General features: G+C 41.4%; 2 protein-coding genes across 12 annotated transcripts in view; one reads left to right on the forward strand and one right to left on the reverse strand.

Annotated features, from left to right (window-relative positions):
- Positions 1-27,491, forward strand: part of LOC105670217 (uncharacterized) — a 231,340-nt gene that overhangs the window by 8,062 nt on the left and 195,787 nt on the right. For all 11 annotated transcript variants that reach the window (XR_010889668.1, XR_010889669.1, XR_010889665.1 and 8 more), the window contains exon 7: positions 10,777-11,556. Coding sequence is in view for 5 of the 11 variants with exons in the window: in XM_067352975.1 (XP_067209076.1) it covers positions 11,552-11,556 (5 nt within the window). In the remaining 6 variants the exon portion in view is untranslated. The remainder of the gene's footprint in view (positions 1-10,776; positions 11,557-27,491) is intronic.
- LOC105672108 (uncharacterized) lies at positions 698-5,482 on the reverse strand. Its single transcript, XM_012366820.2, has 2 exons — positions 3,770-5,482; positions 698-3,539 (listed from the first exon to the last, which is right to left on the reverse strand). The coding sequence occupies exons 1-2, from the start codon at positions 3,945-3,947 to the stop codon at positions 3,265-3,267; spliced, it is 453 nt and encodes a 150-aa protein (XP_012222243.1). The 5' UTR covers positions 3,948-5,482; the 3' UTR covers positions 698-3,264.

Genomic DNA, 27,491 nt, shown 5'->3' on the forward strand with positions numbered 1-27,491 from the left:
GATTTTGATTCTCAAAGGCTACAGTCTAAAGTGGTACATAAGTATTTTAGAAATACCTTTAAAACACTTTTTACAAGTGTTTTTATTTAATTATTAATCGCTTGTCTTGATAGAAGAAATTATTTCTCGTCTTTATTACTGGCTTAAAAATTTTTATGTTCTGAGTTTTTTACAATAGATTTGAGGGATTATTATCTATCGCGTGTTTAATTGCGTGCGACACAATGCTAGATTTAATTATTCTTTCCATTAATCTCGCAATATATTTCTGTCTGTGATGAGCGAACAGAATTATTACATTTCTATCGCGCGCAGACACGTGTGCGAATTCGCGTTCGTTATTCGAGCGTGTGTGACCAGTGAATCGCGTGAATAATTTTGCGTACCAATTTCGCATTGGCGATGCTATCAGATTGCGGACTATGAGTGTTGTCTTTGATACTCGTTAATGCATAAGCGGCTTACCCGGAATATGCGGATGAAACGCTACTATACTAAAACAGAGATTACAGAAACACTTTTATGATATTTACATCAGATATATACTTTTATTATATCAAATATCCTTTAACTTTAACCGCTTTTACATTGCCGCTTGTAAATTTGAGTGATTTTTTATTATTCAAAATAAAAATAATATTATATTATTTTATAATTTTTACGGTAAAAATAGCAGTTGCGGCATGTTATGGCAAATTACGCGCGACATGTAGCTCTCACGTTTAAAATATATCTATATTTTTGCGTAAAATATTTTAGTTATTTTATACCGGGATTAAAATTTTAATGATAGACTCTTTAATTAATTTCAAAGTAATTTCTTTCTTTGGCAAGAATAAGATAGGGACGTAATAATTTTGCAACTTGCAATTTTTATACAGATTTTATTCCAAGGATTTATTGATAGAATACATGAATGTTTTTGAATGGTTTTAATGTTTGTCGCTATGTCAACGTGAGATAGATTTAGGCCTTTGGTATCGCGATCATCAATTCTGTCTGTGCTAAGACCCTCCATTAGCCTGACTATGGCCATGCTGCGTTAAGGGCAGTACGTGGCGCATGTAAATTGCGGTTCCACCAGCTTTGCTCAACGTCGAATTCGATACTCAGCCAGTCCGTGTTATGGTTAGGCTGGTCTTAAATGTGGCAACGAAATTTCTGCCCTTGGTTGCGCCAGATTACAGATACGCACGCGTATTACGGAGATACAGCAGGCGTGTAAGGAAATTTTAGAGCAAACTCCTAATTATGCGGAAAATATTCTGGCTTATAATAATGTTTAATTTTGAAAAACGGATTTAAATTATAATTGTTAATTTATGCGGAATTTTCAGAAATATTAACGCGGCGAGATGAATGCAGCGAACATCGAAAGAATTACATTGTTTTAATTAAATTCACAAATTGCTATTACGTGTATTGAATTTTCGAAAATCTCATAATAATTTTACGTGTTTTTAAATCGTTTTTTTTTTTTTATGTTGATTTCAACACTGCACTCTGTTTTACACCGCGTTACACGCTAGAGTGTAGATTGATGATCGCGTTTAATCGTGATTTACCTCCCAGCCGTTTAAGGTCCTAAATGCGGCAATGAATTCTGTAACCAGCGCCCAATTACAGCCATCCACTGCACAGGCCAACACTTGCGCATGCACTTGCACGCCTTCGTAACAACTGAATGTATTTGTCGTTGCCGGGCTTTTATGGCTTCGCGACCGCACCCGATGTTCTTCGCGTTGAGTGCTGTTGAGTATTTTGGATCCGCAGACAAATGACGCGTTTCATCATTCCATCCCTCTCGATTGCGGATGTATCTTTCGCGCCGACCTTTGCCGCCGAAAATAGGTAGTAGTAATACCTCTCCAATTTCCGAGTGTAACCGCAGCACCTCTTTCCGGCAGCGATTCGTCACTCGCCGCGTCAACGCGAGAACGTCACGTGGCCTTTTATCGGCTTTCGCCGTTACATTTGCTTTTTCCCATCCCGTTCCTTTTCCGTCGCAAATTATGTGCCGCAAATCATGGCGCTCGTAAGTACGTCTGATTCATGAGGGGGAGGATGAAACTCAAAGCTTAAGTCGCAGAGATCTGAGCGCAGATATCACGCAGCGAAAGTAAACGAAGTCGTAGAAGAAGAGTCAAAGTGAACGATACGTTGGACAGAGGCGCATTTTTTCAAATCAGGACTTACTTGAACATCGGAGAATTATTTACCGTCGAAAAAGATACAAGAGCGAAAAGGGAAGGCATGAATAAACTACATAAGGGTCCAATAATTCTAAAACGACGCGACCGAAGAGCTTCTCGAGTTCGCGGCGCCAACCGACAATGAATATTTTACACTCACCGAAAAATAGCTCTCTTCGTCACTCCGGCGTATCGATCCCCTGCGCGTTTCTCCGTTGATCTCGCATTTCTCCTTTCTGTTACCATACTCCTTGGCTTCCTGGTTTTCCTCATTGGAAGCAATACGAGCCTCGAGTGATACTTTACACCGGCTCTTAGCGCGCGCGTCCTAATGGAATATTTGCGGAGATCCTTCCTTTTTCAAACCCCTTTATCGGAAGGCCGATTCTCTATGAGCGCGCCCGAGCTCGCGTTTCCCTTACCACGCAAGGGAGGTAAAATCGTCGTGATTTATCGGCTGGAGGGTAGAAACTTAAAGCGCGGCTTAAAAAGGTCACCGCCGTCACGGCGTCGGTGGGCGACAATGGGCCCAAAAACGTTTAATACCGGCGTATCCGTATGCGCGATATGATCTATTGTTTCCCGAGACGAGCAAGAATATAATACCACCGGTGATTTATCGCTCCGTTATTCGACTTCGCGCCCGCCTCTGTATTTTCGACAAAGTGGCGAACACTTCAGCCTCGTGCAACTCGTAAATCTATCGTGCCTAACATCAAATTCGTTCGATCTCCGCCGTAATAATGACAAAAGAACGGGCGAAAAGATATTAGTGAAACTGTTATCTTTATGATTATGATCGCATAAAATTTTTGTAATGGCTTTCAAGACATTAATTTATTTCGCCGTCTGTCATATTTATCTGCAAAAGAATCTTTTGTTATTAACTTTAAATAAACCCATCTTTCTTTTTTATTTTTATATTTGATGTTTCACATTAGCGGCTATATTAAATGGCTGTTTTCCATTTGTTGTCGTTCTTGTACGCAAATTAAGAACTCTGCAGATTTTACTTACACAAGTAAAATATTTTTCATAGATGGTGTCTGAAAACTTTGCTTGATGTTTATCTTTATTGCTTTACTTTTTTCTTGTCTTTATTCTCGAGCTTTTTCACTATAATAGGTTCTTTCGGAACAATTATGGGCGGAGAAGGTCCTGGTTCCGGCAACGGTATGTAATTTCGCGGCGACTTAAATTCTACCTCGAGACTGTGCTTCATATCGCCGGTAGGGGTAATTTGTCTTATTGTCTTTAACAATAACATTTCTTCTTCTGGTTTTTTCGGAGGGGGCGTCTGATTGTGTTTTACACTGACCTTTGGACAGCTTTTCTTACACTTTTTGCCTTAAAAAGAAAATATCGTAGTAAATTTAATATATTATAAACGTAATAACGTAATTAATATTTCGTTATTTTAATCTTACAAATATTCAATGTTTGCTACCAATGTTTTACTGCTATCAATATTCAATGTTTGCTACCAATGTTTTACTGCTATCAATGTTTTACTACAGTAACTAATTAACTAATAATAATCTTTGTATTATTTTTCTCGCCTTTATTAATAAATTTACCATATTTGTCGAAACATCTAGCATCGATGGTAGATGCGGGTTCGGCAGCAGCTTGTCCGTTCACAGTTTGAATACGACGTCGATCCTTAGGTATCTTAATGGATAAAACGTTGTTGTCGATCTCATGCAATATTTCATCATATAATGATTCTGTAGGGTGTGCGGAATGGCGATTCATGGTTTTTTTAATAAAATAAATCAGAGTCAGTTATTATTTTTACATGTTCAGAATTTTTCAGGGTTATTTAACATAATTTAGACGTTTACATCGTTTCATTTCGTTTTGAAACAATTTCACGCATCTTGCATTCGTACGCCGTAAACGCTGCACCATCTCGACTGCTTTGTTTTTTTTTATACCACAAATTGCTTTTTTTTTATTATTTATATCTTACACCTTAGCTTCACTTTTCACAAATATTTAAGCCAGATCAGTGATTTCTCGCCGTATTACTTTACGATCTCATTTACCTAGGCATCACGCTCGAATACACACTAGTAGCTACCGTCTGAAGCTCTGTTTACAAACGGCACGAATTATTCTCGCCGTTGAAATTTTTACATGTCAAGTGTACATAAAGAGAAATATCTACACGAGCGTAGTGCTTTTCTTCCTTCTGCCTCGCCTCGCTACATAAAGACGGCGCGGAAATAAGGAGAAAGAAAAGTATATAGCAGCGAAATGCAGATGAGGAAGGACTACAACGGGAACGACTGCGCTCCCTCGTAGAACTGTGAGACTAGAAGAAACAGCGAAGAGCGGTCGTCGAAATAGCTTCGCTGTTTTCACTCGGAAATTTCTTCTGGACACAAGACGATGCCGGGTAAAGCTCCACCCCTTTTTCCTCCGTCCACGGGGCGCTTTTCATTGTTTCGCTTTCTTCTCGACGCTCGTCGGTATTGCGGCGAACGAAGAGTTCCGTGTCATTCCGCGAAGAACGTTAGGTCGTACTTCAAAAATAAATATGCAAATATTATCTCGGTTCGGCATACAAGCGTCCACCTTCGGAGAAATGTAGCCCGACGTTTCTTTTCCGCCGTCAACAGCGCGTGGTTTTAATTTTTCTCTCTTCAGTATATTCCCGACACTTTCGTTCTCTTTTTCCTTCCCTCTTTTCTGTCCTTGTTTTTTTTCGACCGCGCGCCGCTGGGAGAACTTAATATTCTTGGCACCTAAACTTCTCCTTTGTTACGTAACTTCATAACGCTCTTAATGTCCGCGCTTTTAAAAGATAATATTTCAGCTTTTTCCGCTGACTTATTCCCGCGCGCGAGCGCGACGCCGGTCGTACCCGACGCTCTCTCCGCGACGGCCAACGTTTTTCTGAAAACAGAGCTTTTTCCAAGAAAATCTACTAAATGCGTAGTTATACATAAATGCATCTGGGATAAAACATTTTCATGAATTTGTATAACAGCCGCGCACGTCACTTCGCCTTAAGCGATATGCGCGTATGCTTACACGTGACGAGTGATATCGGTGACACGACGGATGGGGAGAACGAGGGGTGGATGGGGGGGACGAATATTTGGACGAACTCAAAAATTCCATCAATCTCCCCGCGCTCGTTCTTGGTCGCGCGATATTCGACGTGCTCTATCATGGAGATATGCTTCATGCGGCCGAAGAGGTATGCTAATTTTATGCGGCGCTTTCATAACGCGGGGCCAAGCGTGTTTTACTTTCATGAAGTTCTTCGTCCGGTTAATACTTTCGACAAAAGGAAAGAAGAGGGAACTTTTTCGTAACGGTCGGCCCAATGGTAGCGCGCCGGCCAATAACTCGCTGCGGAAATCTGTTGAAGCGAATCGATGGTTGTTACTGATGTATAATCAGCTTTCGAAACAGCCGCTTTTAGGACGGTACAATCGGCGCCCGCTGTTCGATTTTCCGCTGAAGTCGCTGAAAAGTTCCGGCTGTTAAACTTTTAATCGGTAATCCGGAGGGGAAGTCTCGCGCGCATAGGTCGGAATGCAGCGGGCAAGTTTAGCCCTTTAACTTCCGAACTTCGTCCCGTCATTAAATACTAACTTGGCGTAAATACCGTGCGCCTCGAATTCACGCGTCGATGTAGTTTGTATAGCATCAAAGTTAAGAAATATTGTTTGACTAATCCTTTAGATTACAATCGCCCAATTTGCGATAATAACTACTTTAGTAATCGCGATTACTTTATTATTACCTTTTTCACCTACATATTGTGTATGTTATCTTTTTTTCGTTTTGTAACGACGGACTCACTATATATATATATATATATATATCTAACACACTTTGCTCCTAACATTAAATCTTAATACGTGAATCTCTGAATTTTGGGTTACGGGAGATTAGTTAACATTACATAGCTTCGGCGCAGTCAGCTGTTTACAAACCTAATGCTGTAGGCTAAATGCATCATGGTTCAATAACTAATATACATTGAATGTATGATGGTTTCGAATCATTGACTTGTCGATATTGTTAGCCGGTGTTCGTATCCTTAACGTCCATTAGAATAATATGTACGATTGTTGTCAGTTTAATATTAAAACATCGAGTGTAAACGCGTAAATAATAAATTACGTAAATAATACTGAAATCGCGAGTTCTCGAGAGTGATCGAAAATAGCCGCGTTTATGAGAATAACCGAGAAATGTCAGCGTCGACTCATTCCCTTAAATAATCACGTGCTAATAATTATGGGATGTTAATAATCGTCCATATCGTCAGGCCGCGTTGCTTGCTTAATGCCCCATTTAACTTATTTCGATCAAACGCTATTTCGATCAAATGATTTATTAACGAATGTTAAATCAATTGCTTCACAAAGGTATAATTTCGAAATAATATATTTGCTCGAAAACACGAAAAATATGGCGCGCGGCTGTCGGAACATTATATATCGATTCACTACTGAGCTTTTATACGAATTAACACAAACGCAAAGCAGATTATCGTCTCTGGTTTGCAATAAAATTGCATTTCCAATTGCGCCGTTACAAATGTAATCGTTAATCGCGAATGACAAGCGCCGCGAATCAATTCAAGCATGAAAAATTTATTCTTTTAAAATGGAACGGGGCGAAACGGGCAAGATACAAATTATGATCGACCGTTCTTACCGCGCAATACACGCGATATATTATATACAGTGTTAGAGTTTGTTGCGCTGAATAAATAATATTACAATATTTGCGCCGGACTTTTCGGTATTGACAACACAACGTATTTAAAAGCGAATTTCAAATTCCATTTCGATGTCGCGCGCGCGACAGTTTCCGTCACGTGTGATATTTGCTTTCTCGATATCTCTCGCATCAACGATTGTTTATCTTCGGCGGAATCTAATATACTCTCGGCGACGGTTTCTATTTCGTTGAACGTGCGAATGAAAGCACTTCCTTTCTACTTCCGCGAAACTTCGTACCTCATGCCAAGCGTCCGACGACGGCGACCATTTCGAGAAATAAAATGTCGCAGAATTAAGTCACCGAGAACTTTTGTATAAACACTGAACATTTTATGATGCTATGTAAAGTTTAACTTGGAATACACGTGGAAAAAATTTTCTTCCATGAAACACATTTAATGCGCACAATTTTATAAAATAATGCATTAACAAACAAATGTATATCAAGACTGTAAGAGAAAGCTTCTGAATTTAATTTACATTCGGTTAATTTCGAAATTTATGGTACGTGACTGTTCTTAAAAATTTATCGCGGAAGACATTTTTGGTAGGCAAAAATATATCTTGTGAGATAAAACTGGGTAGGAAATGCGCGGTGACATTTTATTTCTCGGTGACTTATTACTTGGCTAGACTTATTGGCGGATACCGCGGAAACTCGTCAATATGTTATTTCGCGAATAAGTAGAAGGCCGGTCGCGATGTCTAGAAAGCGCGCTATCGCTCAACGTAATAGGTTCATCACTTTGCATAGGAGAGGACGCGTGAAAAATTTATTTGTCCCGGACTCGTAGCCCCGGGGTAACATTTGTCGTCGCTGCAGCCGGAGTACGTAGACAGAAGCTACTTCGGAAAGTTCAGCAGTTCCCCGCTGCAGCCTGCGCAGCTTTTTTCACCGCGTCGACGAAACTACTGCTTGTTACGTTTCTCCTGCGTTTCGTATATCCTGGGCATCATAACTTCCGCAAATAGTCCGCAAGTACATATTTTCATGATTTCGCGTGGCGTTAGAGTCGCGACGATGTAAATGCGATCCGACGAATAAAAGTGAGAAACAACATAAATAAAGCAAGCACTTTGAAAATGTAATTCCGCGAGCTTTTGTATATCACCGAAATGAAATCGCGTAGTTAGTACGTAAAAGATAAAAAGTACGTAGAAAGTAAAAAAGAGAAAATTTTAATATTCTATCTGAAAAATCAAGAAAACTCTTCTACGTTCTGTATCTAAATAAGCTTTTAGTCGAGTATTAAAACAGTATTTACTCTCTTTCAGTGCAAACTAATGCGTAAATTCACGCAGAAGTATGTAACGTATTAGTAAAAGGGAATGATTTATAGCATACACTTAGTTACATGCTTTGATACATGTTTCGAAAGCTATCGTGAATTCGTATTCGCGCTACCTAAGTGCCGGTGAATTTACGATGTCGCCAATGGATTTGGCCGCTGTTTTAATCAATGCGAGGGTCGCTCAATGAAATACAAAGTTTCAGGACCCAACATCGGCGCTAATCAATTACCCAGCTTAACGCAATATCTTTATTGAGCTACTACTACGGAACTTCCATCTAATTGAAATTTTCCTCGTAGTTTAAGAAATTACTTTCGTGTAATTGTCCGTTACGGCTTATTCATTATGACGAAGGAATCGCTCCCCGTTCGGTGCTGTTTATAACGAGAGAATGGGAAAATTTATTGTCGATGGAAGTAAAGTCGGCTGGCCACTTATCGGATTAAAAATTATTCATCGCCAATAATGAAGACGGAATAAACTACATTTCCATTCGTTATTAATTCCAATTATCTTAGACGGGTAATTCTTATATTCCGCGTTCCAATGATTCGCATAATAATTATTATCGTAATTAACTTAATAAAGGTATTGCATAAATTTTGGTTACTATATTAGCAGCCATTTTCTATGCGGCTCATCAATAATGAGTGTCTAGCCTCGTGGTCAGCGAGGTCACTTTGGTCGCCGCTACATTTAACGCTCGCGTGCTATTATTATGGAATATAAAAGGATAGTGACACCGAAATGTATAGAATGTATTGTACTTTAACAAAGACACTGAATTTCGTACTTATACGTTGTGCACTTTATAATTGTTTTTTTGCAAAAATATAGTAACAATTGTTATTAGAAAAATATTTTTTTTTAAATAACTAAAATCTATAAATTAAAATAATATTAATAGTAAACAAATAATATTCATAACTTTATATTTTCGTTGATAATTGAAAAAAAACACGCAGGAATTATTTATCAATTGTAATTCATGCGAGTGCTCCATTTTTCCTTTAATTAATTTTTAAGACTTGTGATTTTGCACCCGGTGCCGTTAAAACAGCGGACGCGGCCGCGCCAATTACGGAAGTAAAAAGTCGGTCGACCGTAATTAATCTCGAGCTGCAGTCCGTTTTTTCCGTTTTTCCCTTATTAAAGCTGGCAAGGCGACAAAGGGAGCGTGAATCGGCTGTTTTTCAAAGTACGTACAAGTATTTCGTTCGTGATGTTTTAGCGCACCGAGCGCATTTCCCTGGCACAAGGAATGTTCGGAAATCCTTCGATTTTCACAAAGCCGGTAGACCAGATAAAAATAATTTTTAACGTGCGTTCTGCAACCCTCCGGAAACTGTAACCACTCACGGTCATATCGAAAGCCATTGGAGATAGAAAAAAGCGCCCTATACAAGTTTTATAGTTTTAAGCGTGCAGTAAAAAAATGAAAAAATTCAAAAATGGATATGATCTCCGATAGTTTTTGGTATTGAACATCGCATATATATATATTCTACATTTGATCTTCTACCACTAATAAATAATTCGAATAGCAGCAATAACAAATGCGTTTTTAAATCGCTTTCATTCATCGCTTTCATTTATCCTGCAACGATATCAAGCTGCATCAAAATTTGTCTGGGAGGGAGAACATTCTTTGCGAACGTCAGACTTCCGAGTAGCTGAGGCTGAACGAGAGAAGGCGAAATGAATAGGGGTAGGTTGGTGGGGAGGTCAGCGCGTGACAAACGAGGCTGTTTGTCTGAGCCTCCTACACATGGATAACGAGGCGCACCGAATCTTTCCGTGGCGCTCTCACAGAATCCCTTTTGGCGGCAAACTCACGCCCTTTTCGCATGGTTTCCTTGTTGTCGACATGGTCGTAGATCTTCTCAAACAGTCGACGGAAATTGCGTACTTTAAATATAGCGGCTGCCCCTTAATCCGCGAGCGCGTCGTCGTGTCTAATTGACGCTATAATTAGCGACGAGACGGACTATTTGGTAATTAGCGAGAGGGCAACTTGCCGCGCGTCACTCGCGGCAAGGAATGCTCATTACTCTCGCAAATGTTGACGTACGTAAGTAGTTCCGAGGAATATGACATTCCTACGTCAAGGAAGGCATCGAGCCACTTTCTTATCTCACTTTTCTCATTATTTATCACTTAACCGTCGAGTACGTTCATCCTTTTCTTTAATTAAAATTTAATTAATATTTTACACAGATCTCGTCAATTAATAATATTTAAACAATTGGAAACTGCTGTAAACGAGTTTTCTGTTTACTCGAGCGTGTTACGCGGCCTCATGGAATTGCGAACTCGGCGCTGGCATTACACACTATTATTCGCAGTAGCGCTTTGCTAAGCGAATGCGTTGCACGTTACTCGCACATACGCGGTCAAGCGCACATGACATCGCATTTAATATCTATTTAATTAGTTTGAAATCCAAGGAACAGAATTCTATTTATTGTAAATAATAATATTATTAAGCTGTAGTTATATTTTGGACGCTATTGTAATGTAAATATATTTATGTTTTACAGATAAACATTTTTGTGCTGCGTCAGTGCTAGTAAGTATTCCTTCCGTCGCAATTTCATTCATAATGTAATAAAGTCGGGAGTGCCGTTAATGCCGGAAGTGCCGTGATAGTTTCGCGCGAGTACGAAACGCCGTATTCTAGCGAATCGTAAGACGAACGCATTTTGCTGAATGATGTACGATAAACATTGAGACACGATTAACGATTCCTTTTTTCTCGACTTTGGGTTCAGCTTGGGGGGAGGGAAGAATCGATTTTTATCATGGGATCCACTGGAACTCTTAAGTGTCAGACGTGCTAACATATAATGCATGATTATCATGTTACTTTTTGCATGCTCAAAATACTTAATAGTAACTTTAAAATCATATAAATTACAGCATAGAAGTCAGCATGTTTTGACTTCAGTATTGACGGTGTGCACCGAAAAATGCTGTTGGCCGGTATTCAGTTGACCCCGTGACTAATCGCATCTTACCTTCTTCAGGCTTATGCCCTCTGTATTGAGAGAGTAATCGTGTCTCAATTGACAAGTGCGCTCATCTGAAACGCGGACGGAATTCGCGCGTAACGTCGCATCTTGGACAATTCGGTTTGATTCGCATGCGACGTCGGGAGTGCCGTTTAAAGTGAGTTTCGTGCGATTTTCGGATTCGGGTATGCACGCGAGCAAGGTGTGCATCGCGAACGCGTGTGAGTCAGTGTGGAGTGCCTTGAAGGATCGCTGAGAGGAGGAGGAGAAGGAGGAGGAGGCATCGAGCGACAGCAAAGTAACGATGTGGTAAGTAACTTTTCGCAAAAAATGCAGATTTCTTTAACGATGGTGGAGGGACTTTAATATGGATGTAGAATTGCCTTTTATATAAGCTAGGTTTGTTTATTTATTAAAATGATTTATTATGATAATATCAAGATCTAAATTTGAGATAGCAAAAATGTACACGGAAAAAAAAGATATTCTTATTTTAAAAATATCTTTATTTTTAACATGAAAATCTTGAAATGAGATTATATTGCTTTAAACGAAGAAAATTGGCTTGAATGAAGTCATTTTATATAGTTCAACCAAGAAAAAAATATTCTTATTATTTAAGAATAATTTTCTTGAATGGAAAAGACAAAATGTTGGATAGAAAATAACATATTTTTCAAATAAAAGATTATAATTTTCTTGGAGTAAAATTAAATATTGTATTCTTCAAGTGATCATTATAAAATGGAAATATAAGACTATAGTATTGTTAAAATTTAAGATTATTAAATTCTCATCGGAAGATTATAAATTGTTGCGTATATACGAAACAATGAACGCGTTAATTTGAGTATATAAGCTTTGATTTGACACTACTTTTTTTTCCGTGTAATATAAATGTAAGACGGTAAAAGAAAGCTAACATAAAAATAACATTCAGAAAAGAATTTTATAAAACTGGATAGTTTTAATAATTTAAGAATTTTTAAATCTCCGTTTAAAAAAAATTTTTTTATGCTTACGTTATTTAACGTAGCATTAGTTCAGCTTTAATAGACGATAGCTCTGATGATAGATACGCGCGACACGGATTGCGACATGCGTGACATCGGCTCCCTCTCTTTCTCTCTCTCTCTCTCTCTCTCTCTCTCTCTCTCTCTCTTTCTCTCTCTCGTTCTGTATAATACGCACGAACAAGATTCATAGAGTCTTGCTTGATAGTCAGGACTCGCAATTATTTACCATAATTCACTTTTGCCCCGCGTTCAAACGCTCATTTAGAATTCTTAGCTCTATACCACCATTATGATAAAGAAATTTAATTTTTAATTAAAATTTAAATTTATTTGGAAAATTAATTTCTTAACTTATTTCTTTTTCTTTGTACTTAATTTTTTCAAGAGTTCACTCATTAATTTACTCTCTCACGTAAACTTAAAATTAAAGAATTTTATGAATAGAATAGAATCTTTTATTCAAAAGTTTAAAAAACTTTTGGATCGAATTAAGAGATGTATCATTGAAATGTAATGAAGAATCAAACGATAACTTTCAGGCGCCCGAAAATGAGGTGCCCGCGAAATGTCTATAGTAATTTTTTCTTTGTGGGTCACTCGTTCATATGATGGAGAAAGAGTAACGAGGTTCAATTTTTTGTACAAAATTTTTTCACAAAGAGCTCGCGTGACGGAAGGGGTTAATGCTCGTCGATCATACGAACGATGGATACGGGTCATGAGAGATAGACAGACAGATAGAAAGAGAGAGCGAGAAGGGTCCCGTAATCGACGGCAAATTGAATGGACGCATGGACGATAGCCTGACATCCGGGCATCCTTTAAATTCGAATCTTTTTTATCATCCCCTATCCCCCCTCCCTCCCCAACGGTCCGAATTTTAATATACGTACCGACGCGACAGCTCTCACGGTAGAATGGCGGGATTTGAGGATGGCGGAGGGGCGACTGTGCGGGAAGCAGTGCGATAATCTGCGAATAAATTCTGCCACCGCGGAGTTTTCTTGACATGACGGTAATTTATGCGCTATCCCGTCACCGACATCGAGAACACGCAACGCTCTTTAAATCCCGTTGTTGCAATAATTATCGAATATATATTTAATCTTGTAAAAACTATGTAAAATTAATATTTAGAGTTTTATATCTTTTTTCGAATAAATTAAAATGATTAGATAAATAATATTTCTTATAATATGTTTAAATAATGATATATTTTTTAAACTAGATTTTTAAATTATTATGCAGAATGCGACTGAGATAATGATATAAATACAAGGAGGTGTTTTGTTTGTGCCAAAATAATAGCAAGAAATTGTTTCTCTTTTTATTGTTTGGCAATATTGACCGGTACAGATATAAATTGAAGTAGATATCTAAGTAATTGCTTAATTCGAGAATGAAGAAGATAGCGGTGATAGAGAAAAACAAACTGAATTATTTGGGAAAAGAGAAAAAAATTACGAAGCAATAATCGAAAGAGTAGATGGGGATTAAAACGGTTGGCTATCGTAACATATGGCGTGATACCGCGAACGAAAGTATCTACGGTAAATCGAAAGAGGTACTTTGATTGCCTTTTTGGACCTTCCAGTCCAAGTCAGAGATAGATAAGAAGATGGACTGCGATAACAACATCCAGCGCTTTACAATAAGTAAGTGCTCCATTCTTTTCCACAGTAGCTTTTTCGCCCTTCACCCTCCACCTTCATTCTTTGTGTCTTTTCCACTGAATCTTTTGTAATTTCTTCAATGTCTATTTACCACATGATTCTCATCATTATCAACACTTTGCTATTTCGAAATCTAGTACCAAAAGGCAGTAGTTTATAATTAATTAATTTTTTAGACATTGCAAAATATGTGAGAGTTGATAGAATTTGGTAGAAATTATACTATTTTATAATTATACATCGGTGCTTAACTTTGCAATGATTTTTACAACAATCTGTGTAAAGAGAAACTGCGTTGGCGCACAATAATTTTTCACGTGTCACGATCGCGCAAATCTACGAGTTAGGATAAATTAAATCGTACTATCTCGCTCGGCTTCGCCCTGCTTGAGAGAATAAAGAATAAAGAATCGCAGTTGCGCAAGAATCGCCGGGTGCGTCAGGAGGAACGTTCCGCGAAAAAGAATTTTTGTCGGCACGTCGCCGAAGACAGATTCCTACTGAATGTCGTGCACGTAATATTCCGCGAGAATATTAAACTCGACGCTGCCTTGAAAAATTAACGACATTCTGCTGTATCGCCCCGGTGATTAATACGACTCGCGAGAAGAACGCGCCATTATACGCCGCTCTGCAGCGGCACTTCAAGTATTTAAGTACTTCACCGATGCAATAGTCCGCCGTGGAATGTAACGAATGTAATGTCACATCGGTGCAGATTCTAGGGGAATACACAAAGGCGGAAGTAGACTACATTAACAAGGCACAACCGCAGTAATAAAGTAAGTAGCACTTAATTGAGGATATTCGAGAAATGCTCCACGTTATAATGAATGTTTCGCGTAGTAATATTTGAAATTGTACCGACGAGCGCGCATATTTCGAGGTCGCATACCGCAGGAGAATTTAATTTAATCAGACAGCACATTTCCGGACTTTGCGGAGCAAAACTGATTTATATTACATGTCGGGTTAATCGCGGCTATTTCCGATCTTTCAAGTATCTCGTTAGGCTTGTAAATAAAAAAAAAAAAAACCAATGATAAGAATGGCGTATTTAGAATGAATGAAGCCGAGGATACTGAAGTCCTGAAAGGAGAATATCGCGCCGTGGCGGATAGTCAGAGCCCGATAAATCATTTGACGCTCGCTCCCTGATGTCCGTCATCGATCATACTCGGTACAGAAGGAGCGGATCGTTGACCCCGCGGTCGCAGGCGCACTACTCGAAACTGATCGATAATCGATCGTTAAGTAAAGACCCTTAATTATGGTCAATAGCATTGATGCGTCATCGTGACGATACGACGATTCACTTTGACATTCGCGACGCGTGTCACGATGGTTGTAACTGCTGCTTGTCAATATATGTTTATTTGCAGTGTCAAGTTCCGGTCTTTGACGATAATTCGCTCTTTGACGACAGCAAGACAAACAGTAATTGTTTATCCATACATGTGAAACAGGTTGATAGACATGTTTAGCAAATAACTACGAAGCGCGGCTCGCAAAACTTGGTAAAATGTTGTTTGTTATCACTCGTAATAAGCGCAGCTCTGGTCTCTTTAAAAGAGAAATGTTATGAATACTTCCGTTCGCGGAAAAAAATTGTCGACGTTATGCAATGTCTTTTTTTTTTAAAGCGAGAAACGCTGATTCTAAATATCGTCGTTATTAAAATTTTTTATTAAAAGGAGTAGAATGCCTTTGTCGGCGATTCTATGTTGCATACCTGATATTGAGATAATTATTTCTCACTCTTTCAATTTGTCTTCAATATGTATCTTCGATATGTACCTCCGCGATGAGGAACGACACACTCGGCGATAAAACAAAAGATTCAGTCTGGAAAAACACAGCGAGGAAGGGAGGAAAAATATAATACTGCGACGCATCGGCTTAATTAAAAAGGATCCTGCCGATATCCTTCTGCCGTATATGCCTTAATTAATCTGTGCCGGAAAGATACGCCGGTAAAAATACATTCGTAACGTTCGCCGAAACGATGCGATATTTCAAACTATAACGATGACACGGCGCCCGCAATATTTCATTTTCTTTGACGTGCAAAAATTGCATGCCGCACAAATGTATTCTTCGCGAAAAACGCGCCAAACTATTAGGTACGGCGGTATGTATGAGAGCCCGCGGTTAAGAAGAATTTCACTCCAAGTAACACGGAGAACGTTATTGTACGTAATATTTCTTTGGTGCATTCTACAGTATTAAATTCTTTTGCACATGTAAGAACACATTGCGCTGCACGCGATAAATCCCAGGGGAACGAAGTAATATTGGGTACAGCAAGTGCTGACAGTCGGACATTATTTATGGAGAATGTTTTATTGTATTTACGAAAACGCGTCCATGTCCCGCCATCTTTCACATATAAACTGGCAAGATTTCGATGTGCCGCGCTTAGTATTGCACTGACTCCGCATTATGCCTTGAGAATATTGTTCGCGATAGAAATATCCTCGCGCCTGAATCGATACGACGTTCGCCGGTGCGAGATAACTGCTACGGAAGGTTATCTTCGCGTGTTGTTTATTTTTGCTTGTTTTAATCTTTTTTTTACGTCTGCATAACGGCGTTCGCATAATCTGCTTAATGTGATTTAGTGCGGTATAAACGCGCTACAGTTTCCTTATTTACAAGTTTCATAATAAAACGTGGTTAAACGACCGTACTTTGCAATGAGATTTGCAATGAGATTGGTAGGTTTAATACTGTCCGTATAGGTTAACGAGTCGCGCCGAGAAGAGTTAACAAAGGCTGAAAAATTATCGCCAGCAGCTTAAACTTAATTGAATGCCGACGTCAATCTCGTTACGTTAGCTTACTGCTTACACATACGCTTTCAATTTAACTCTGTTCTCTTTGTGTGGATCGAGCCTTTGCGCGTTTTTCACTTGTCCAATTCAATTAGCTGATGATGTTATTAGCGCGGCACATCATCAAGTGTCGTATCGATTTGTTAAAAAAATTAAAAAACAAAAGAGAAATTTTCAATAATTTGATATTTTATTAGTAAATTTTTATTGTGTATTTATTGAATAAAAAAATTTAGCACTCTTGAAAAATTAAATCTCTTCAATCTGAATGATATATGATGAAAAGGATATTTTTAATTAAAAAATGGAAATTAATAATTGAATGTAATTTATCATAATTTAATTTATTCTTTGTTCACGAGTTCGATCGAAAAGGATTTTCGAAAATATGTGTAAAGAGACCGATATATTGCAGAGATTAATGACGTTCTATCTCGCCGTCGCAAACTATGAGCCTATCTATCTACTTCCCACGGGTGTCATCGTCGTAAATTAAACTGCGAATTACGCGATATCGATGTGTCGCACGCAGCTCTGTCGCGGGCACTAAATATTAACACGCTCAATGGACACAGTAGCTCTTACATTTATTTATTCGTCAGGTCTGCAGGCCACAGCCGCGGATTCATTACTGCGGCGCATTACCCAAATTGCCGACATTTTGCCGCCGTTGCTGCTCTCCCCCTCATTCTTATACGCTCGTTTGTTGGCAACCCCTTTCGCCGCCGGGAGGGAGAAAATTTATGGGATTCTTGCATGAGATCACTCGCAAACATAATCCTTGCCCTCTAAGACGAATGTCTCCCCGACTGCGGCGACTCCATTCCTTTCGCCCTCTTGCACGGCTCGCCTCTCTGCCATTCCTCTTGCGCGGACTTTCTCCTGTTTCCCCGCTCCTCACTCTCTTCTCTTTTTCCCAGTTTTCTCGTGCTTTATCCGTGCGTTTCCGTTCGTCCGATCGTTCTTAAAACTTGCCGGCAGTTTTATCTACGGAATTTGATCTGTATGTTCTCGTAGTCACGCACGCATGAGCGACGATCGGGCAAAACGAGACTTGCCGAAAGCTTGTATCTTTACAAAACTAACGAAAACTAACGAGATTAAAAGTCAGGAGTATCTAAGTGAAGAGTATCTTTCTATATTGTCAGCCAGCACTGTGTTTTATATTTCACGTTGTGATATATTTGTCCATTGCGATAAAAAAAATAACCGTGCCCGTTGATTTCGATGCTTTTTCATTTTTTTGTCTGTTTTTTTTTTTTTTTATATAAAGCACGATGCGGCGTATTTTAAATTGATGTAGATTGCGGGTGTCGGTCGTGCAATAATTGTCGCTCGACGAAACTGACCGGTCTCGGAAACTGTGCGACACAGCGATTTAAGCGACGTCCAAACTATGGAGACTTACGAGTCTGACCTATATGAACCTCGCGGCGCAGCTAAAGTTACAGCTACGGAAATAAATCCGGTTTAGTCCCACGGGAAGAGACAGATTTATTTCCAAGCGAGCCTCAGACCGTTCAACCGTCCCTCGCCTTTCCGGTATCGTACCGGCAATTTACCACGATCCACCCTCTCCATGGGAAAAGAACCGATTACGAGGGCATATACCTCAAGCATCGGGTTTATTTTCGCGGATCGACAACGCCGACCAGTTCTTATCTCGCTTTTCCGCACTCCCGTTAAATGCTCACTACGGATTTAACGGGTTTATAGCTATTATTATATAATACAATAAAAAAATTAATTTTTTTTACAAAAACACTCTCGCATCAAATGTATTATTTTTTACGTAGTTGTTAAAAAAGAAAATTATACATTAATGCCGGAAGAAGCAACAGCTGACTGTCTCTAATTAATGGTTATATACGATATCTAAAATGTTCTTTAAAATTTACGTTTGTAAATTATGCGCATCATATGCTGCTGCAAGATCAGGTCCTTTGTTCATCTATAAGTCCGTGAGATGTTACCGTGGCTTCAGCGGCTCTTTGCATAAAGCATGCAGAATAGCGTTAAGCGACAGATTTATTCTCAGTTACACACCGCCCAACGCTTCATAGACTTACATCAAGGCATTCTCCATGGCAAATACGCATATATCTTCGCGAGAAGATCCCCGAGGAAGGGATCGATATCACGATATTAATGAAAAAAATGATAGCCATCATTTCTTTCGATTATCCGTAACAAACGGTCGGGAGACAAGCTTACTTTAATGCCCGGCGCGATAGCCGGGGAGCCCTGAAACGTCGCAGCTGTATCCCGGCTGTGACCTTCGTAAGGACGAAAGCTGAGTTCCAGCCGAGTTATCGTCACGTTAGAATATCCTTTTACAACCGTCAAAATAACAGATTTACGAGGCGGAATCCCCCGCGGAATGACGCCGGCAATCCTTGAGGAGATACAGCGGGTAAATACATATGTACGTCTGCGAAGTATGGGTGCGCGGGGTACGAGACGAGGGCGCGGCGAAAACCGACGATTGTAGGTGCACGTCGAATCCGCACGGAGCTGGGCGAGTGTTGCGAATGAGAGCCCGGGGCCGCCTTTCAGTCGCGTCTTCTTCGCGGTGAATGCCTCGCTACGTGTGATTAAGACCGGCGAGGGAGTGTGAGGGGGTGCCGGACGAAGAAGGTCGAGGGCGTAAGAGCGGGAAAACGTGGGAGAAGGACGTGAAGCCTCACCCACTTAAGCCGTCCACAGTCCACAGTCCAAGATAAATCCCCCGACGTGATGCTCCTACTAACTAACGGGATTGCTCGAAATAGTGCGCTTAGTTACGAGCACGTTCGCGACAGTTCTCTCTTTCTCTCTCTCGCTCACTCACTCACTCACTCACATTCTCGTTGTTGCGGCGCGCTTCGTGATCTCTCCGTCGCTCTCTCGCTTCCCGTTCACCACGATAGTATCTGCTTCAACCCTTTCCACCCTCCTTTCCCCCCCACGCTCTCTATTTATCTATCTCGACGTCGCGAGACGCTTACAGCGGAGCCGCAGTGGCGTTTTACGATAGCGGAGGCGGTGATGACGGTATTGTCGCGGCGAGAGTTTCTTGCGAGGGGCGGGCCATTTCACCCGCCCGCTATGGAGCGATTAGTTTTTGTGGGTCACTCGGTTGCGGCTGATGAGACGGAAGCGTTCATCTTAAGACCGTGTTCCAATTACTCGGAGACCTAAAGCGGATGTCGACGATCGTTCCCCGTGACAAGGGAGACAGCGGCGACGTTGTCAGGCCGGATGATTAAGATTAGCCGATTTCCATGCCTCGCTCCACGAAATTGCGCTGTACAATGGCAGTGCAGTAGAAAGATTGTACGGAACGAGGAAATGTAACGTGGCGAAGTTACGACACGCCTGTCGTAACTTCGCAACCCAAGTTTGGCCGATGCGGTTTAACTTGAATGTAAATGCAAGCCGCTTAATTTCGCGATAAGCGCAAAACACTGGGATTAGGATAACAAGGCAATCTTGCGCAGTTTCGTCGCGGAGATTGCGGATCTGTATTTCGGGCGAATCAAGCGAGACGCCAGTTTCACATTTTTTTCTCGAAATCTAACTCCAATCGCGTTACCAACCCAACTCCAATGCCGTGAGCCCTTTCCGAAACTCGGCATCGGTTACTATTTCGGGGATTATTCCGCTGAGGATGATACGCGACGGAATACACGTGTCAGACAAATAATGAATACCGTGCGGTTGCACGGAGTTTCCGGTTACCACCAGTTTGATCCGGTAAACCCGTTTTGCATCCAACTGCGCGCACTATTTCATCTCCGTGACGAGTATGCATTCGGATCTTAACTTCGTTACGCCGTTAGTTCGGCTGATTCTAGAATGCGTGCGCACGCATTTAGATACCGCGCGTAGTTTGTTTTTATTTTTGTTTTGTTTTATTTATTATCTCCCGTTGTTTGCCGTCGTCCGTGCGTGAACGGAAAGGAAATAACGAAATCCCATGCTTCATTTTGCCCCGCACGTCTGTCTCGGCGGCCGATGCATGAGCAGTGCGCGCGTAATTGTTCACTCGTTACTTCCTTGATAAAGCTACGGCGGGGTAAACGAACTGAGTGGTCGTGGTAGACGGAAGCACTTCAAGGTTTCGCCGTTTTATTTGAAACCCCGGGGTCGGTTTTGCGGCGACGCTCGTAAAAATGTAAATTTTATCGGACGATTAAACTTCCATGGCCGCAATTAGTGAGCAAACACAGCGGTCGGAATTTATCCGTTTATAATTACGATTTATGCTGCTGCGACTCGCGAGCCGAGTCTCTTGCTTACGGAATTCAGCGGCAGTCACGGTAGATCGGAAAGAATTACGTACTGCCGCGCGTCGTCGTAATTATAGTCCCTCCGGATTAGTTCAAAAACTCGTTCAAAAGTCGTTGAAATTAAACTTTCTTAAATCGCGCTACTTGTTGTTTAATGGCACGTGTAATCGGATATCCGAGGCTCGACTTCGAGCGCTCCGGGGTTCGAACTTGCCATCGGTATTTACGCGGAAGATAATACTGTTTCGCGAGTACATCGAGTACGATTCGTCTATGATCTCGCGCAAGTATGCAGCGCATCAAGCAGCCTTGATGATCACGCGTTAAATATTTATATCGCGCCGCTCCGAGAGTAATTAGAAAACTGATAAAGTAATTTCCATCTTGCGGTGCTCGATATCGATTGAATTTCTTCTGTTCGAGACAAATTCAATACTTTTTCTGGATCGTATGCGTATTTCGTCGCGATTTCGTCGGAAAATCACCGGCACAAGCGGCACGATGCATCGTTTGTTTTTTCGCAAACATCCTAAATGAATCCTTTCTATCCGCGGATCAGTAGCATGATGCAAAATATGCCAATGCAAAATATCCTGCGGATATAAGCGGCTTGCTATGCAAATCGGCAGACAGGCACACCGCGTGATTGTATGCCGCATAAAACGCGATTGTTTTAATCTGAAGAGTTTTTTTTCTCCGCAAGTTCTTATCTGATATTCGTATCTGAAGCATTATTGAATGTTCAATGCAATTGTTTGCTTGTATATCTACGAGATATGAAATTACATACATAGATATATAATAGTATGAATATAATATTTCGAGTTATATTTTCGTTATTATTATTGCATTATATTATATTTTTGTTATTGTATTTTCGAAAATAGTTAAATCTGATACCTCTACTGGTAACAGATATTTTTCGTAATTATTCTTGTGTTGTAAAACTCATTTCAAGTTTAAAGAGATTCAGATTACGTAGAGAGCGAAACAAGGTTGCATATTTAGCGGTGGAGAGACTGTATACATTATTAAACATGAATACATGGTTTGCAGCGTAAACTAGTACAATGAGCTAAATAATACAATACAATAATCCTAATTTCATTTCGCAAATTGCACATCGCTACGTAATCAATTCCGCGAAACATAATTCACGAGAATGTTTAAGAACCGGACGGAGAGAGCGGTGAATATGAAGCGCGGTAGATAAAAAGCACACGTATAAACAATAGCTCATAATTAAAAAGAAAGCACGATTGCACACTCTTATGCAACGCTCGCATTATCATACGTCACAAACAAACAAGCGAATTCCTTGTCGGCATTTAATCTTCGTATCTGCTTAATGCATGCAAATGCTAAAAAATGCACTAGCCTGCCCAACCCCAGTCGTTATTCAGCGTTACTCGCGTGATTCACGTTCCCGGTCCTCCTCTCCCTTCCCACCATCCTTGCCCCGCGACTCACTTCTCTACTTTTTTGTACTTGTGGCTCGCGGATAAATCGACGGCGGCCTCCATTCCGCCTCCTTTCGCTCTCGCTTCCTCTCCGCGATGTTATTATTTATGCACTGCGCGGTACGCGCCACAGCATAATTTTCTCGTCTATTTTTGCCGGCCTCCTCCAACCCTTTATGTCCCGCATATGCGGGGGAGGAAAGGCGAGACACGGCGGTGCCCGCGTCAGGGAAACTCCGGGCAGGACGAGCAGCCCGTTTCGCTCGACGCGCATGCAGATGTAACCGCGGCTAAGCATGTTTTAATTATATGCAAGCGCAGGCAGGTCGACTCGGGCGTTTCCGCGGCACTTGGTGGTAGTGGTCGCCACGAGCCCAATCCTCTCGCGTCACGTTAAATCGCTTAAGGTTTTATTTATTAATTCGCGTATGTTGCCGCGTGGCGTTGCCCGGAGATTGAAGCGTCTGCTGGAAAAACACCGAAAGTCTCATTTTCCTAATTTACGGGCGCCGTTTCTGTGTATTTTCGCCGAGAGATAATGCTCTCCCCTACACATCGGCATGTGTATAATATAAATTTTGCGTTATAGCGAGAAGAATCGCATTATGATATTTAATTTTGTGTAATCGCACAGCTTACACGAATTTATTACATTAATATATACGCAAATTGCATTAATTACGCGACTGAGGAAGGCGCAAAATTTCGTTGCATATCAAAATTGTGCTGATTTCGATATCATAGCATTTGCGGGCCGCTGGGCAATGTCTGTTACGGTATTCCAGCTTTAAATTGCATGATGAACAGAACAATCTGCGATAAGCTCAGATATCAATCAATGTTTCCATCGCGTTGCAGTTTGTACGTAGAAATTTCTGACTCGCATGCGCGTCTCGCGCGTCGCAAATTTCCTCTCCATTTCGGAGAGCAACCGAATCAGCGAGAGATTTTAATATGTGTTTGTATCCGCGAGATGACGGATTTAATAACGGGCTTTCACCGATTTTGAATATCACCGACCGTACGAAAGGAGCATGCAGCTGGTTGCTTTTAATTTTATCGTATCTCGTCCGCGCGCGAGCGCGAGCGCGCGTGTTTCTTCTCCGTCCTCTCGCCGTTCTATTTTTTTCTCCTGCGCCCTCGTGTTCGCCCACTGTCTCTCGTTCTCTTTTGTTTTCTCTTCCACATTTTGCCCGTTTCTCTCGATTTTCTCTCTTGCCGTTCCGCCGTTTGTGCCGTTTTCGCTCTCCCATCTTCCCGCTCGCTCTTTCCCTATTTCATTTTAGCATCGTCGAGGGAAAAATTATATACCTCTCCGTCGCATTTCTCTTGCCTCCCCTCCCCTCTCCTACCTATTACAGGGCACAGTTACGTGTCGGTGCTACATCGCCCTGCAAGCGACGACGAAGACCTCTTGGCAGCTTTTCGCTCGTTTCACGGGAGAGATACACGTTTCGCGTCGCAAACCTTGCCCGAAAACCACGCGGCTGTTGCCTCGCGATGTATTTACTCTCGTTTGCGACGTATGGACAATAAGAGGATCTTGACAAAATTTTTATGCTCGAAATAAAGCATAGCTCACAGATAGTGATTTCAAAGCCTCTATTCGTTTAAAAACAAAACAAAGATTCTAGATAACGTCAAGTGGCAGCATGTATTTGATACTTTAATCTGCATTTTTATGTGATCGAAATCAAAACTGTCTTTTTTAAATTAGTATTCTTGGAGAGAATTACGCTTTTTTTTCGTTATAATTTTCTTGCGTATTTTAAGAGATATTTTGCTCAGTGCATGAAAAGGTACTTTATGATGTAAATGTTCATTTTTACCTCGCGCACGCTTTGTTTTCACGTCTCATTTTACTCTGTATGCATCATGATATTGAGAGTTTATTCCGCCTCTTCTTACGCCATTTCGTGATACCATTTCGAGTATATCCCTTGCAAGGTAACCTTTTCCGCAAGTATTGTACGTACAATATGGCAATTTCCTAAACCGTGTCAATTTTCGTAGCTCTACGGCGGGAATATTACGATCGTGGGGTTTCGCCGATCGATGAAGGTTTGCGTACGTATCTCGCGCACGCGATTTACAGGGGGACGCCGGTTTATACGCGCTCGTGACGTTGCACACGTATTTTTACTCAGCGCGCAAAAGTACGTTCGCCGGGAAAAATTTTTCCCTCACGAAATCTTAGAGAAGCCGCCGGAATAGCTCCCGGTGCGAAACAGTTTCCGGTGCCTAGAGAAAACTCGATCTAAGCTCCAAATAAATTCTCAGACACGTACTCGATCTTTCCCTTTAAAATGCGTTAAGATTTTCATCCCGGAAGGCTGTGAAAGTTCCGTGCCGGCAAGCAGATTCTGCAATTGCACGTAAATTTTCCCTAAAATATAGCGCGGCTTGAACTCTCTTCGACCGCATTGTATGTGCAATGGAGTCTTCAACATTTATATGCCGTTCATCTGGAATACGAATCACAGCGATAAATCTTTCACACAAGTGCTACCGTTTCAAATAAATCCGTTATATCGGTTACGTCAATGATGTTATTTCGATTAATTTTTATATCATCACGCTGTGCGCGTAATCGGCTGCCGCATATAAGCTCCAAGCGGAATTCCATCACGGTTACAACAAAAAGCGACACTCGATAGATGAAACGAAGAGTATCCAGCTTTCACAACAGCTTTTGAAGCTCAATTGCGCACGTTTACTGGTAACGAAGCGTCCCCTTTTTTTAATAGCGTACTGTTATTTATCTGCACTTTATTGGCGAGCAGCAATGACTTCCAATTAATAAACATGAATACGCTCGACACGAATGCAGTGCTCTCGTTACTCGTTTGTTTCAATAACTACGTAGAACGAGGCCATACGAACAAAGTGGCTCAAATGGTTTTTATTACTTCTATCTACTGCATAAAGGTGCTGTGAAAAGTTTAGATGTAAATTATTAAAGAACTTTTTTTTTATTTACGCTCGAAATCGCGATGTATTCTGTTTAACAAACGATGCGATATTAACAATTAACGCACAATTACATGAAATTAGTATAATTTTTGTACAATTTCACTTTTTTGTTGCATAATCAAACATTGGACAATTTCGAGATTACATTCTCAAAATGATTCGTGTCAGATGGATTTGATTGCTCGATACAATTTATATTCGAACGTAAAATTGATTTTTTCCTGCCGTCGGGCAAAAAAAGATATTATTTATTTGCGTGCAAATGGATATGTAACATTGCTGTACGTTAGTGCCGATAAATTAGTGGATCGGCCCGGTTTCCGTGTAATATACCTTATCGATTACATAGCTAACGGTCTCGAAGAAGCGTTAATAAACCGCGGTAGACACGCTTTCACAAATGGAGCAATATATTATCAACGTCTCGTTAAAGCAGCAGTTACGATCGAACGAACAGGCGGGGGTTCCTCGTTGATCGTGCGAGATCATGAAGACGAGCCCGCAAAACACGCCCGCACGCATTCTACAGACGGCAGCTTGAAAAGCGCCCATTATTAAATATTTCGTACATGCTACTGTCATGTTTCTTTGTGCGCGAGCGCGATGTGTATGGAACGTTCTTGCGCGAAGGAGATTTACGGCGTCTAAGCCGCGTTCAAGTTATATCGTTTCAGTATCTTCTATTGTATTTTTCACAAGAAATCCGCCGGAAAGAGAAAAATGTAAAGAGAAACGGGAAGAAACTTCTCGCACTTTCCAAATTAATATTTCTATCTCCGCGTTCGAAGCGCCGCGTTTTCCGGTATAATCGCGCCAAGTCTCGCTCTTGAGCTTCTTAAAATCGTAATATTAAATCCCGAGTAGGACTATTTGTCGCGGCTGAGATTTCGGAATTGACAGCGTCGGGAATTCTCAGCCGTTGAAAAATTGCGGAGTCCCATTCGCGGAAGACTGAGTGAAATCGGTGAAAAGCGCCATTCGTTCTCATCGACGTGCCTTGACAAAACCACTTTGAGAACGTCGGCCAGACGAATAACGTCCCGGGTCCTTTCGTACGGATGATGCACGGCCGCCATTGCTCCTCGTGGATCCTCCGTAGCTATCCCTGACAGGGAATTCCCGGGGTGGAATGGAGGTGGAGCTGCTCTTCGACCTTCCCGTCTCCGCTTCCTCGACGGCGACGGCAACGGCCGCCGCCTCGCTTCCCACCGTCGTATTTCATTCCTCCCCCGTGCTCGCGTGTGTGCAAACGCGTCGCAGTGCCACTCCTGGCTATAATTCCGTTTAAGAGCGGCACTCTCGAGTAGCACAGGCATCACGCTCGAGGAACGACGCGGAGCAACTCGGGGCGATGCGACACGATGGCGGGGGAAGGACGACAAGTCCAGATAGCACGAGTGGAGGTCGGATTCCGTCGAGTGGTTTCTGAAGAAGGGCGACGGGACGCGCGGAAAAAGAGGAGAGGGTTGGAACGACAGATGGGAAAACACAGCGTAAAGCTTTGAAAAAGATAATTGTATTTTTTGATCTCGAAACAAACCTCGAGGGGAATCGAACGGACGGCTTTGCCTCCTTATGCGACGTGTTGTCAGGGTCAGAGGGTCAGATAGGATGAGATATGGTCGCGCGATGACGGCGCGAAGAGACGCGGCATAACATCAACATAATTTTCAAGAAGCGTGCGAGGTCACATTTCCATAATGGGATGCATCGAAAGCTGGGCGTTCGGCCGCTTGCCTGCACTTGCCGTCTCGCCGCCCCTAACTCCGGCTCCGGGATCTGGAGCAAAACGCCGAAAAGGGGTTGCTCAGCGTCCGCGACGACACCGCAGAGATCGTTCTCCCTCCGCCCACTATCCTTCCCCTGCGCGTAAGTTCTCGCGTTTCGTGTGATGGATGAGACTTGTCCTCTCTTCCCGTGTTCTCATCTCCGCGCAGGGAAAACGGTATCGGTATCACGTACATTCCGGACACGTGTCTCCGTCTCGCTCCATTTGCGTCTCCCCGTCTCCCGTCTC

The sequence above is a fragment of the Linepithema humile genome, chromosome 4 (genome assembly GCF_040581485.1).
Source record: "Linepithema humile isolate Giens D197 chromosome 4, Lhum_UNIL_v1.0, whole genome shotgun sequence".
Lineage (NCBI taxonomy): Eukaryota > Metazoa > Arthropoda > Insecta > Hymenoptera > Formicidae > Linepithema > Linepithema humile.

Excerpts from the sequence above, each read along its gene's own strand:
- LOC105672108 (XM_012366820.2), bottom strand. The coding sequence starts at position 3,947 with ATGAATCGCCATTCCGCACACCCTACAGAATCATTATATGATGAAATA. Across the intron at positions 3,540-3,769 it reads TAGATGTTTCGACAAATATG|GCAAAAAGTGTAAGAAAAGC; the intron begins GTAAATTTATTA and ends TTTCTTTTTAAG.